Genomic DNA, 15,000 nt, shown 5'->3' with positions numbered 1-15,000 from the left:
AAAAAAGACAGCAAAACATGTACATAATAATATATACATAAATAAACATCAACAAGACATAGATACAAAAAAAGGAAGAGTGATGTTTGTAGAAATAATTAATCAGTGACAAGAATACAGAGATGAACCTGAGGGGATTCAGACTCTTCATTTGTTTGTTCTGACAAACACTGAACCGATTAATCATGAAATCAATTCATACCGTCATAAAATCCTATAGCCATTATATTGTGTGGTTTCTCAGGCAACCAATCCATAGACAGGACTTGTCCACTCTTTTCATGGCGAGGGGCTTTGAGGGAGCCCAGCTTCAGTGTTAACACTCCTTCTGCCTGCAGGAAACGAGAGGGAGGATCCGTCAAACGTCTGCGACAGCTCTATATATATAAAAAATATTACACATTCGGTATTTCACCATCTAATTATCCACGTAATTAGAGGAAGACACACAAACATTTTCAAAAGGAGCCTACCTGGTAAATCGGCAGCTGTGTACTGTCGTTTCCTGCAGAGAGAAACATGAATCACGCTTTATATTTTCTGTTTATTGGTAATGAGAATTAAAACTAAGCATAGGATGCAATGAGAATAACAGTGACCTTATTATAGGGAAAAGAAAGTGGAAAATATGTGTGTCCTTTTTTAGAAAACAAACACAACATAGCATGCGCATAGTCTACTGAAATTTGACTTCCTACATGCTCAGCAAAATGGTTATTATATAATACATAATTAGTTCATCACACTGCAAAGTTCCTTCATGTGTTAAAGCTGCATTCTCTCTCCTGACCACCAGGAGGTGACTCCTCTGGCTGTATAGAAGTACATGCTTCATGTGGTAAAGCTGCATTCTCTCTCCTGACCACCAGGAGGTAACTCCTCTGGCTGTATAGAAGTACATGCTTCATGTGGTAAAGCTGCATTCTCTCTCCTGACCACCAGGGGGCGACTCCTTTGGTTGTATAGAAGTATATAGAAAATAACTCTACTTCTCTCTTGATTTATTCCCTCAGTAAACTTGAGTTTATGTCTCAATCTCTAGTTTCAAGTCTTCTTCAATTCAGCACGATGTTCATTTAGTAAATTATGGTAATTTAGAGTCAAACAGACCATAAAGCAGGGGATGCTTTAGGGCGGGGCTACAAGGTGATTGACAGGTCTCTACGTCACTCCAGATAATAAGTAATTGACCCAACTCTCTCCCAAAAGTAAATTCAGAATGCAAACATGTCAAAGTTAAAAACTGCTGGATGTTAGAAACCACTTTAGAAGTAATTGTTCCGTGCCTGCCTGACGATAACTGTTGTGTTTAATAGAGGTAAAATCCAATAACTAAAAACACAAAAGGCGTCCGACTGTTCCCCATCATTAGTTTCCTCTCCTCCTTCAGTGTTCAGATCAATACGGTGTCCTTCTCACTGTTCAACACCTTCCATCAACTCGCCTGCGCCTCAGAAAAACACTTTTGTACTCTGACGTGCTGAATCAAGTCCTAATCTTTAACCTCAGAACCCGGGTCAACCCAGACCTGGTCTGAGACAGGTCTGAAACTACATTTCAAGATGCACATTTCAGTTTTGTAATTCAGAGAGAAAAAACATTTGGAACAACCAATCTAATTGGACACCTACGATAATTTTGTTTCATTCCCGTCACACTGCCGACAGCACGGAGAGCTAACGGCTAACGTTAACGGAGGTTGCATTGATTTGCGTTACGGTGCGTTCAAGCTCCACTGGGTAGAAATCTGTACTGGGCAAAGGTACATTGTCACGCCGTCATGACGTGTTCAAATGTGATCTCACTAAAGTATTTCTTCAGTCTGGTTTACATAATTCACAGGATTTTATTAGAATTTAATCATTAATTCGGCTGATGTTACCATCGTACAAAGCGAGTGTTTAACCATGAACCCAATAAAATGAAATTTTAAACCCTAATCGGAAAAATATTGTTGGCATTAAGAGGCCTTCCTCTGGAAAAGTTGACCCCATGTCAAGGGGTTTGTCAAGACATGGAAACCAATCTTAGACATGGTGGATCCTTCCAGACGGGACTTTGCTCAGCCAGATCAAAAATACTGGCACCGATGTTGACTTAAACTGACCAAGTCTAATAACCAAGATGTACTTATCTCAGCCCGGCGAATGTGTTTATTATTTGTTGTGGTTGTCTGTGTATTTTTATTTTATTTTGCAAATATTTTTTTTCGTTTTGTGTTGTTGTTTTCTATTTCCATCTTTCTTTTGTATCCTTAAAAATAAAATAAATAAAAAAAAAAAATAATAATAAAAAAAAAACACAGGATAGGAAACACTTCATCTTGGCTTCACCCCCCGACTCCTCCATGATGACTGACAGAGTCGGACTACAAGAGGTGTCAGCTACTAGGCTTGAAATTCATGGCTCCTAACACTAACAACTGGCTCGGCGATGCATCTTCTTTGTCATTTCAATTATAGATCCTTGTCTGATGGGGAACGGAGCTGTAAATGATGTGCGTTCACTACGCAGTCTCGCATTCTCCCTTTTGTCTTCTTTTTTCTTAACCGCCCCCCCCCCCCCCCCCTCCTCTTCTGCAGCTTTTAACAGCCGCCTCCTCTCATTCACCTCCTCATTCATGTTGGTGCCTGGACGGACAAAAGCCATTTATAATTATCTGTCGCAAACAGTGCTGGGCGGCTGGAGGAAAACACGTGCACGCACACACACCAATTTCACCTTTAACCCGTTCAGCCGACACTGAGTTATTCCCGCTCGTGCTCATGTGAGATAGCTAATCTACATTCAATTAATGCTCATCATGTCGGCTAGAAGGAGTGAGAGGTTGTAAATGCAACTCTCCGGTCGTTTATCACTTGGTTAAAAGCAGCTTCACCGTCTCCACCCCTCTGGGGCCAGTTCTTCTAAATCCATTTCTACAGTCTGCCTTCAAAGAATAAGTCAAGCTGATAAAAAAAAAGGTATTTTTCCACCCAGCAAAATAAACTCCAGGTCAGCAGCTCGAAGTTGAATGTGACAGCAGAGTCGTATATTAGTTGAAAGGCGATAGAAATAAACTCCTACCTGAAAGAAATCTAATAAATAGTTTATGTGAATATTTGGCAAATTCTTTTTTCCCCTCAAATACAGTCTTTGGTTTAAATAAATCATTTTAATATTGCTTTTTGTTCACAAAGTATCTATTATTACATTCTTTATTCTTCTTTAGCATGTAAACAATTGCTATTCAGCCCTTAACACACAGCTTGGCTAAGGTCAATGCGGATATCATTCATATCAAAAAGGTATTTTGTCCTAAGTTTTACACTTGGTATTGGTGCTAGATGAAAAGCCAGAAGGCCACCTTCTCTAGGATTTATAGGATTTATTTTAGTCTGGGGAACATAAATGGTTGTGCCAATCCAACTTGAACATGTAATGATATTTAACTAGATTCCATTGAATTTCTACCGTTGACTTTTATATCTGCAGTACACCTTTGCCACAGGAGGGAGCCTGAATGCTCACACTGAGCCCTGTTTCTCGTACCTGGCTAAACAAAGTCAAGCAAATGTCCTAATCTCCATCTTAAATTAGCGAGATGATTGACATCAGGCTATCTGGGTTTCTTCACGGCAGATCCGTGCTGAAACGGTCTCGTTAATTCTAGCCAGACGTCAGTCATCTGGATAAATGCGCGCGCCCGCTCCTCTTCAGAAGGGATAATAATGGAGCACTGACACCACGATGTTCTAACAGTACAATGGCAAATAAACTCAAAGGAACCTCTTTTTATTCCTCTGATGAGAAGCAGGAGATCATCATGAAGGCATATGAGGAAGTCAATACCGTAGTCATTCACAGCAAACGCATTGCGAATATTCCAACGTCTTTGCAACATTGTTGCCGTGAACGCAACTTTAACATCGCCCCCGCTGCGAGACATAAGCGTCGCAAATATATCAGACAAGTTAAATGCGTCAGTGTTGAGAAAATGTATCGGCAAATTTTAAGCGTTTCATCACCCAAATTAATCAGATTATATTTGCCAATAAATATATACTTATGAGGATATATGTACTGTATGCGCGTATGAATCATGTATTATATGTATATACATGTATGTGTAGATTACCATATAACTAGGAGTTTGAATATGTGTATGGGCGGATCAGTATGTATATATTATTCATAATCAGAAATTCAATCAATTGAAGCAGTGAAAATAAATTGTGTGTGATTCTCTGTATTCTCATCACGATCACCTTAATCATGTTCTACAATAATGATATGTATGGTGTACTAATAACACTGTCATATGATTATGAGTGCTTTCAACACATACATAAGTTTCTGAAGCGCGAAATAAACTTAAGAACAGCGCGGCATGCAGCGGCTGATAGTCTGTGTCTGAGACGGGCAATCAGCTGCGCCTGTGGTGATCAATGTCCGCGGCTCGAGAAGCTCTCGTAAATAAATTATTTCTTGCCGGCAAAATCTATATCGCCGCGTAGAGCAGAACACACACACGGAAAGCCTGAAAGAGCGCTGTGCAATAAATAATCATGAAGAAACATCAACGCTGGTCTGTTGTGGTCATCGTGCTTCGGGAAACTGAACTTGGGAACGGAGAAGTGCTACAGCGGTCTTTACTATAACTTCTTTTTTTTTTTTTTTTAATGTTATAAAAATTATAATACTCGGCGAGCCGGATTAAAATGCCGGATCCGGCCCGCAGGCCGTAGTTTGCCCACCTCTGGCCTAAAGTCTTTAACTTGTGGATATGTTTTCAATAACACATAATGTCACATAATCGTCCTAATACAATTCTGTATTGTTGAATTGCAGTTATGACCCAGTTGAAAAGCTCAGTATCAGTTCAGGTCTCTCTGCAATCGTCTCTGTGTGTGTGTGTGCAAATGTGAGCGCTCTGCAACCTTTCTATCCAATAATGGTAACCTATGGTTGGAAGCAGGGGGCTGATGGAGGAGCTCTTTAGAAGCTGGAACCAATGACCCACGGCTACAAAATAAAATGGAAACCAGACTCCATGAAGCATTGGGGTAAAGCACGGAAATGTCAGGCATTATATGGCTTTTTATGTCCATGGTGCACTGGAAATTCATCTTCATTGTAAAACCAAGCCAAGTGTAATATAGTCTGTTGTTACCCAATACACTGGGTTTAATTACATATTAGCATTAATGATGGTGTCCTTAAATGAAAGTAAGGGCAGGTGTGTGTTTGCATATTTTATACATTAACACTCCTCTGATTGTATAGAAGTATATGCTTCATGTGTTAAACCTGCATTCTCTCTCCTGACCACCAGGGGGGCGACTCCTCTGGTTGTATAGAAGTCTATATAAATGACTCTACTTCTCTCTTGATTTATTCCCTCAGTAAACATTGTAAACATGAGTTTAGAAAATAAATTGAGAAAATAAATTAAAAAACTCTGTTAACATGCACAAAGCGTGTTCTCAACTATATGTTATGTGTATTGCCATATGCAGGCGTTATGGAGATAATCCAACAACTGTTTTGATGGACAAATTGAACAGCCAATTAGGTGCTCAAGTTGACATGTGATAATACAGTTTTACTTAACTGAATGACAGAGTTCCACTGAAACCCAAGTAATGCCCCACATTGTTTTATTCCTCCGTCAGTATTAGGGTTAACACTGAGTATATATGCTATACAAAACACATCTGCTAACAGACTCCCTGAGACAAATCCCTCAAGACATCATTTTTTTTCAGTAACATATTAAATTAATCACAGATTTTTTTTTAAGTTTTAAAATGTTTTCTTTTTTAGCTGTATCATTAAATGAATAGATTCTGAGGCGTATCTAAAGGAATATCAGCATTCTTCTCTGATATCAGCAGAGAAGGTCCCCACAACACAATGATGGGATGAGGGAGGTTGTTTGTCTGTGATTTAATGAAATGTGTGAGAGGTGTATTTTTATTATGAGAAACACTATGATCTTAGACTGGTGTTTAATCAGACACACACACACACACACACACACACACACACACACACACACACACACACACAGACACACAGACACACAGACACACAGACACACAGACACACAGACACACACACAGACATGTGTATATGCTGACATTATAGAAGCTGGAGCTTGTGGCACAGTTCAGTGAGCGCTGCTGATCAGAGGTGTCAAAAGTATTCACATTCATTACTCAAGTAGAAGTATAGATACTATGGTTTACAAATACTTCTGTAAAAGTTGAAGTATCAACTCAAGCTTTTTACTTAAGTAAAAGTGTCAAAGTACTGGTTTAAAAATTACTTAAAAGTATAAAAGTAAAGCAAGGGGAATGTTTTTTTTCCATTAAGGATAAACTCTTAAGCCGCGTCTCAGGGGCCTATAGTGCACTACCCGACCTCCCCCAAAACAATCATTTTTATAAAGGCCATAATGTTTTAAAATGTTATGTTGAAAAATGTGGGATGCACTAGGCTACCCGTTTCAGCTGCATATATGCCCATTTAAAATGATCACATTTTATTACAATGCAAATACATTAAAGTACCATATGTGTACTACTGAGCATTAACATGCGTTTCATGGAGCGGAAGACATGATAACTAGTTGCCTATAAGTATTGTAATAGTGCAAAATAACACTTAAACACTTAAAGCTGTGGTTCTCAAACTTTTTCTGTAAATAACATAATTGTGTGACTCATCTGTGCTTTTATAAATAACAGAATAAAGACAATTGCAATCACTTTCAAGTATATCAGATTGCCCCATCAGACAGTGTTTTGTGTAAGTTCTATCTGTGCAAAAAATAACTCAGATTTAGTTACTACTAAATAGCTCATTGTGGAAAACAATAAGCTTTTAGTTTTTTTTGCCAAACAAAACAGAATGAGTGCAGATATGTGAGCCATCGCGTTGTATCAGTATTAGTGGAGCAGTGACCTGCTTTCCTCGACACACATGTTATAAACGGGGTTGTAGATTTGATACGGCCTCTCTCAATTCATGCTCAATATTGAGCTTAGATCTGTTTTTTTATTTTGAGAAACGCAACAGCAGGAAAAGACGAGGTCACGGAGCTCACAGCGTCACGTCGAATCGCGCATGCGCAAGCGTAACCTGTTAACGGCGTACCGTAACCATTTACCCGAAAGTAAGTAGAAATAAGGCATTTGTCCATGTATTTATTAATGACTTCGTTTTATATCCGTGTACTTTGTACTTTTGTAATATGTGAAGCCAGCAGCTCATTGTTGGTAGGAGACACGAGCACTTTGGCTCGTTTCACCTGGAGCAGGAGAGCTGCTCCGGGTTCAGAGAGCTGCTCCGGTGCGAGGAGAACTCCGCTGCTCCTCACATGAGAGCTGCTGTTGCATCTTCACCATGGGAGCGTTTAAAACGTAGATATAGCGGTCTACTTTTCACGCAACATATTTTTCGACGCTCTCTGTCCGCTGCTGTGTGTGCTCAGCGCTCACCTGTGTGCGCGCGCACGTATCTGTGGGCAACGGGGCGGAGAGGTTTTGTGTGTGTGTTTTTGAACGATGACAAGCCGGAGTGAAAACAAACCAAAATGAAATAGTAACGAGGCTATTTTTAAAATGTAGGGAGTAGAAAGTACAGATATTTGCGTGAAAATGTAAGGAGTAGAAGTAAAAAGTCATCTGAAAAATAAATACTCCAGTAAAGTATAGATACCCAAAATTTCTACTTAAGTAAGGTAACGAAGTATTTGTACTTCGTTACTTGACATCCTGCTGCTGATAGAAAACCGGAGGAAGGGGATTAATGGTTATCTCATCTGCCACATCCATCATACACAGACACAGTGTATGTGTATGTGTGTGTGTGTGTGTGTGTGTGTGTGTTTTCTCAGTGTTTCAGAGGGGCAGTTAACTGCGGCTATAAACAGTCTGTTGGACCCTTGAGCTCTAAACCATCCTCACGGGTATCGTCCTTCTATTGAGTACGTACGAGATCCGGTCCCGTTGATGACGTCCGTGTCCGATACGCTGCTGCTTTTTGAGGACCATAACAGACTCAGGTCGTGTATTAAAAAATACAACAACCTGCAGCCTGAAATCATTCTAATGAAACTGGAGCTAAAACAATTAAGCCGTTAGCTATTTTGCTAATGAATGAATCGCTGTGCCAAATATCAACAATGATTTAGTTGCTGTTTTTCTCTCGTTTTATATCAGTGGAAACTGAATATCTTAATTTGAAGACGCCATCTTGGGTTTTTAGGAAGTTGTGATGGCCATTGTTCTTTATTTTCAGAATAATTAATTAATAATAAACATAATAATCAATTGAGATGAGACAACGGCTTCCCGCGAAAGTTTTTGATGATACTTCTTCTACCTATGTCTATGTCTGTGAGACGGGCGATCAGCTGCGCCTGTAGTGATCAATGTCCGCAACTCGAGAAGCTCTCGTAAATAAATGATTCCTTGCCGGCAAAATCGTTATCGCCGTGTACAGGAAGTCATGATAATGTAAAGGATGATTTATCTAAGCTTGCTTTGAGAAACGGAAAAGCCAGACCTACGTCATCTTATTCTGACAATTAGCCCGCTAACTCAGTAAGCCAGGTATGAGAAACAGGGCCCAGGTCCACAACATGCCCACTTCATGCTTTAGAAAAAGGCAACACTGCCCTCTGCTGACCTCTAGGCACACTTCATGTCCTGGGTGTTAGTGTTGTGCATCACTTTACAATATTTGTAAATTAGAAATAATATTCCCAGTCTCACCAGTTTGCCCCTTGCTTGAGTGCAGGCCGTCCGGGTGGGGCAGGCTGTAAACGGTGACAACGCCGGTGGAGGTGGCGACTGCCAGAAGACCCAGTCTGGGCAGGAACGGATCCTTTTCAGGAGCAGAGGGGTTTTAAAACTTTTTAATAGAGTCACATTGAGACATTCTAGAGCAAATACGCTGAATACTGGCTCTCATGTTGGTGGAACCTCCGCACCTTTCTGCCACAGCTGGGCAGCTCCCAGCCTCCTGCAGGACACCACTTCAGATGCCAGACGAAGCCCTTGTCCTGGGCCAAGCCATAGGCCAAGACTGGCTGGGAGTCCGGTCTGCAGGGAGGGAGGACGGAGGAGAAAGAGTCTCATTAAAAACAAAAAGGAGGAGGACGCCACACGTTGCAACAGCGAAACATCTTTCTTTTACAGACAAAAATGACAAGTTGATTAAACTTTGAATTAAAAACAGTCCTAAAAGACCTTAAAAAAAAAAACTAAAAGTAAAAACAAGGCAAGCCAAACAGTGAGGCCCAACAAAACTGTAAATAAAATAAATAAACTAATTAAACAAATATAGATTTTGCTTTACAAAATAAAATAATTAAAAGAAATAAAAGAAAAATAATAAAAGAAAAAATATTAAACAAAATTATTAAACAAATATCTAGATTTTTTTAACAAAATAATTAAAATAATAAGTAAAAAAACAACAACATTACAAATACATTGGTAAAAAAAGTGCGCTCATTTCCCTACCTGCTGTTGTACTGCAGCGCGCCCAGGTCCCACAGCTGAACGAGTCCCACTCCGCTGTGCATCTTGTTGACACAGTGCTGGTCTTCCATCCCTTGATGGCAGGCCAGAGCGACGTACTGGGATGCCGGAGCACCGTCGGGCGTGGGACACCACTCCATAGCCCAGACCGGCCCCCCCGCATACAGCAACATGTCCCAGCGGTCTGGGTGAGCGGGCACTGCTGTTAACCTGGTCAGTGAAGTAAACAGGGCGGTATTAAAAAGAGGAAGGAATTTGTGTTTTATTTTAAAAATACAAGATCCGACTTTTTTTTATCTCGTAACGAACACCAAAACATATTTCTACTTCATTTAAGCTTCCCCCCAAAGCAAAACAATAAAAACAATAATCTGGATCACATTTTGAAATGTATGCTTTCAACAGAACATTTGACAGAACAGAACAAAAGATGTATGCATCAATGTGAAATATGGAAATATAATCTTATTCTGGTGTCTACGCACAATGAGAAAGTAAAAACCCTGGCAATGGTGATACTGGTAATAATGCCAGCTGGCAATAACCTCTGAAATGACAATAATGCAGCATGAAGGAGCCAATAAGTGGGACATCTTGTAAAGTGGTGAAAGCTCTAATTTTAGATGCTGAATTACATTAGTTTTTCTGGTATACAAGTTAAAGTTTGGATCCTTCTCACCTGCCGAGTCTTTGCAGAGGCGTCTCCTCCTTTCGGAGGCCTTCTCTGGACACTCTGAAAGCAGCCGACTGAAGCTCCTGAGGCAGATATTTCTCCAAATCACTGAAGAACACACAAGTTCACATAAACCTTTAACAATTACTTCATAAAAATTAATTACCAGCACACCAGACCTATTTCTCGACCCAATACTGTCTCTAAATGAAAAACATATTTGAAGAAGCTTCTTCACATGGTCGATAGTTCATATTGTGAGTCGCTAAAGACAAAAGCCCAGGTAAATAAATGCAACGATCACGTCACATAGGTTAGGTTCCATATTTGAGCGCTTAAAGCTACATAAAAGCGGTTAAAGTGACCAGTAAGTCAGTAATTACGTTAATTCATAAAGAACCTTTGAAGTGACATTGCACGTCAGCAGGAGTCTCTCGCAGGCTTCTAACACTCTGTCTGTGGACAGTAAGCCAGAGCATGGACCAATCAGAGTCCTGTTGGGAGCGACTGGCAGCTAGGGGCGGGGCTTAGGTGTGTGTGTGACGCGACCGGTACGACAATGAAGCGGTTAGCGTAGCTGCTGCAATAGCATCAGTTATTTGAGGAGCTATTTTCAGTTAACTGGAGAGTATTTTTTCTTCACTAAAAGAAGAGCAAAGAACGACAGTTAAGGCTTTTCTTGATGTAAAAGATGTTTTCGTTCTTCTGCCGACCGGCTTCGTTAAGAGTTTGATTGACAGATGCTGCGTTATCAGCTGCGGCGAGAGGGGAACACTCGCATGCAATCACATGCACTAAAAGCATGCATGTCGACAAAAACTCAATTGTATCTTTACTTAGATAACAGTTGCTTGCTGCTATATTAATGCGCCAAATGTTAAAATACAGTATGACCTTATTTTGGTCACTAGAAAACTGAATTATCTCAATAACTACAAACTACGGTTGAAGGTTAACTACCTTGGTGGTACGAGGTGCCAGACCTTGGTGGAGACGACCCACTCTGGGAACACCCAGCTGCTGTAGTGCTCCTCCCGGCTGGAACACACACACACACACACACACACACACACACACACACACACACACACACACACACACACACACACACACACACACACACACACACACACACACACACACACACAATAATGTCACAAATAATGTGTTTGTGACATATTATGATGGTGACTGAGTGAGGCTACTTGCAATTTCTTGGCCGTGTTCGTGGCCTCCCAAACCGTCTTCATCACGTTGCGGGTGAGCCCGTTGGGGGTTTTGGGACTGGGGCCCGACTACAGAAGAAAAAGGAGAAGAGTTTATTTGATTATTTTTGAAGGAAAAGTTCTGCAGAGATCTAAGTTGTGTCTTTTATTTAAATGAATAATAATACATGAAGCAGAAGATTCTACTCACGTTACTCTTGTAGACATGATAAGTGGCTCTTCTTCCCTCTGTCCCCGAGTCAGAGTCAGAGTTCTCTGCCTCCTCTTCGTCTTCCCTCTCCTCAACAACCTCTTCTTCTTCTTCTTCTTCTTCTTCAACATTCGGAACAAAATCTTCATCTTCTGCAGCATCACTGTCATAACACTTCCTCTTTCGGCCTTTACGCCCTGAATGAATGTAAAGAATTAGCAGTCTTTGACGTATTCCTGTCAGAGGATGTCGGGGTCTTCACTGAGATATATATATATAAAAATGCAATATATATATATATATATATATATATATATATATATATATATATATATATATAGAAAAAAAACTGGTGGAATATCTGTTTTTGGTTAATACAGTGAATAAAACAGTTTGGAAAATGTTCAAGACTAACATAACTAAGATATTAAAAAGGATAGTTACTTTGCTTTAAATGGTATAGAAAATTGCCAAATCTTCAATCCTGATTTATACCAACAGGCATTATGGCAAAGGTCAAAGGTAACGCCCAAACCAGTAAAGGGCCACCCTTAACTGGTGACCTTATTGTCCTGTTATACATTAATAATACATTTCATTTGTTTAGCGTTTTACGAGGTACTCAGGGCACTTTACATGGTAGAAACAAACAGACACAACAACAATGTAAACAAGAGAGATGACATAACAGTAAGAAACTAAACAAAAACATACTGAACTAACATCACAGGTTAAAAGCAGATTTAAATAAATTAGTTTTAAGTGCTGTTTTGAAAGTGCCGAGTGATGCAGAATGTCTGAGGTTCTGACCTCTGCCTGACCCCTGACCCACAACGACGTGAAAGGAAAAGCTGGCACATGCACACGCTGCACGTTCGTTCGCCTCTTATCTTTTCGACAGCAACACCGCCATGACGCTGGACTTTCAGTGTGGAGAAACACACAGGAAAGAAAGTAAAGGAACGACATGCAGCAAACAGTCCGGCCAGACGGGAATCAAACCGGCGATTCGCTGACTTGCTCACATTTCTGCTGTACCTTTGCATCCTTTGTGACTTTTGCGGGGGATGTCACTGTCGCTGTCTGGATCGGAGTCCAACTCGTCACCGGGATGATTGAGCACTTCTTTTGCCAAAATGTGGAGGTACTTCAGCGCCCTGGAGAAATACATTTTTACAACATTTTCAATATAGAATAACTACATTGTTATGATAATGTGTGCGCGTGGAGTACGTCTGAAGACGTTTTAAATTACATTTAGCGTGCACAGGAAGGTAACGAATGCTGCGTGTAACTCACGCTTTAGCAGCGCCTCTCCTGTGGCGCCCGCTCGGTGTGGTCTCCTCCTCGGGTTCAGTCGGCGGCTCGGGCGGTGGTTCTGCAACAGGTTCCTTTGGCGGCTGCTTCCTCACATACCGTCTCTTTGGCGTCCCATTTGGCGTCCCATTTGGCGTCCCATTTTCCAGCTGAGCAGTATCCACAACCCCACCCTCCCTGTCGGTGTTGGGAGTTTTTTTGGCGGCAGTCTTCTTGGCGGCAGTCTTCTTGGCGGGAGTCTTCTTGGCGGGAGTCTTCTTGGCGGGAGTCTTCTTGGCGGGAGTCTTCTTCACCGGCGTCCTCTTGGCCCTTGTTGCCCTTTTAGGAGTTTCCTCCTCAGGAGGTGTTTCGTCGGTGGCCTCTTGTTCCTCATCTTCGGATTGTCGTGTGGCGTTCGCAGCTTTTCCCCTCTTTGCCGGAGTTTTCTTCGCAGCTGCTTCTCTTGACCTTGTTCTTTGTGGTTTTTGAGGGGAACTTTGAGGGGAACCATCAGTTTCATAATCACAATATTTTGTATTTGCCCTCCGTTGTCGTCCTCTGGAGCTGGGTGGTAAAGCTGACGGCTTCTCTTGCCCTGCGTGGAGAGCGACAGGTGTGCAAAAATGTATTAAAATACACAACTGAGAGACTATAGCTCCACTAAAAGCATGCGTAACTATCTCACCAAATACTACTCTTACATCCTTGCAAAAAAGAAATAAATAAACACACTGAAATATTCCAATAAATGTATGATATGGAAGTTGTCATATGGAAATAGAAGGGAGCACAAAAGAGTAGTTCATGCTCTTGAATTAGCAATTTGTGTGAATGAATGGATCATTTTTGCTTTCAAATTAATTACGAGGGCGCAAAATAACAACACTATCAACAAAATAAAATAGATAAATAAGAACAAATGATAAATAAAACAAAATAACCGTACATAATACAAAATAACCGTACATAATAATAATAAACAATATTGTTAACATTCCACCGTATGTTTTAGGAACATCAAGTCCCTATAATCGCTGCACAAAATGAACACAATGCTGCATAAAATATCAAAGCAGCTTCCAAGGCTGTTATCAACTTTCACTTTATATTTTGCGCCGCATATAAAGGGAATTCATTAATTCAGAATTAATTCAGAATTAACATCTTAGTATAACCAGCCTGTCAACTCAGTTCCTATTGCAACAGTATCTTTAATTAAAAAGCACATTCATTATACTATTCCCCTTCACGACACCTGTATAATATATAGTAACCTCATGCATTTAAATGGTGTCTCCTGTATCACCTTGTCCAGAGTCAATGGGATCCATTGGCCCTGGGTTTCTTGTGCTGTGATGGTTGTCAGATGCCTCCTCATGTATGGACCAAGTTTCTTCCCACTGTGAAAAAGAAATCAAGACAGACATTAATATTGTATGAGCCACACCACAATATCTTAGGATATAGAAAGATAAAATTAAAAAAAGGTGACGTTATAAAGTGATTGTACACATTCAGTAATATTTCATCATCATACCTCAGTGTTTCCACCCTTTTCTGTTCTGGACTGGCTGACTCAACAGCCTGTAAAGACAGTAAACAACATCACCTGATATGTCTTTAGTGTGTTTGTACATTGCTAAGTAGTTCAACAACATGAAAGAGCCAGGCACAGTCCCGATATCGCGTTATCTGAGACCAAATAACCAAACCTCATTCGGTATTGTGATACTTTTTTGTTTTCTTCTGTGCTCTTAAGCGTAAATCGGTGATTTATATACAGATGCTTGACTATTCCAACAGTGTTTTAACCACTCATCAATTCGGCATACGTTTCAAATATTAAACAGGCAAGTACAAAGTTATTTAAGTTGTACACGTTTACCCCGGTGACTCCTGGCGTGCATGCTATTGAGCTAACGCCGCTCAGCTAATGCTAAAAGGCTGAAGTGACCGTGGAGTCTCGCGCTTCTTACGTCACCCTTACGTATTTGAAACACTCTTAAAATCGGCCGTTGACCCGACGGACGTTTCACGTTACACCGATGATGCCATTATAAAACCGAACCTGCGCGGAAAGGG

The 15,000-nt window shown here is 40.6% G+C and overlaps 1 protein-coding gene across 1 annotated transcript in view; it reads right to left on the bottom strand.

Moving 5' to 3' along the window:
- gtf3c2 (general transcription factor IIIC, polypeptide 2, beta) overlaps window positions 1-15,000 on the bottom strand; it is a gene marked incomplete at its 5' end in the record, with an annotated part of 22,259 nt that overhangs the window by 6,990 nt on the left and 269 nt on the right. Inside the window, 13 exons of the mRNA XM_079215702.1 lie at window positions 203-332; window positions 474-505; window positions 8,763-8,874; window positions 8,981-9,092; window positions 9,516-9,743; window positions 10,213-10,314; window positions 11,167-11,244; window positions 11,416-11,501; window positions 11,728-11,819; window positions 12,661-12,779; window positions 12,922-13,513; window positions 14,225-14,318; window positions 14,987-15,000. The exon at window positions 14,987-15,000 is cut by the window's right edge and continues 172 nt beyond it. Coding sequence (XP_079071828.1) covers window positions 203-332; window positions 474-505; window positions 8,763-8,874; window positions 8,981-9,092; window positions 9,516-9,743; window positions 10,213-10,314; window positions 11,167-11,244; window positions 11,416-11,501; window positions 11,728-11,819; window positions 12,661-12,779; window positions 12,922-13,513; window positions 14,225-14,318; window positions 14,987-15,000 — 1,791 coding nt within the window. The remainder of the gene's footprint in view (window positions 1-202; window positions 333-473; window positions 506-8,762; window positions 8,875-8,980; window positions 9,093-9,515; window positions 9,744-10,212; window positions 10,315-11,166; window positions 11,245-11,415; window positions 11,502-11,727; window positions 11,820-12,660; window positions 12,780-12,921; window positions 13,514-14,224; window positions 14,319-14,986) is intronic.

The sequence above is a fragment of the Taurulus bubalis genome (assembly GCF_910589615.1).
Source record: "Taurulus bubalis genome assembly, chromosome: 3".
Classification (NCBI taxonomy): domain Eukaryota; kingdom Metazoa; phylum Chordata; class Actinopteri; order Perciformes; family Cottidae; genus Taurulus; species Taurulus bubalis.
This window is presented reverse-complemented; position numbering and strand designations above follow the sequence as displayed.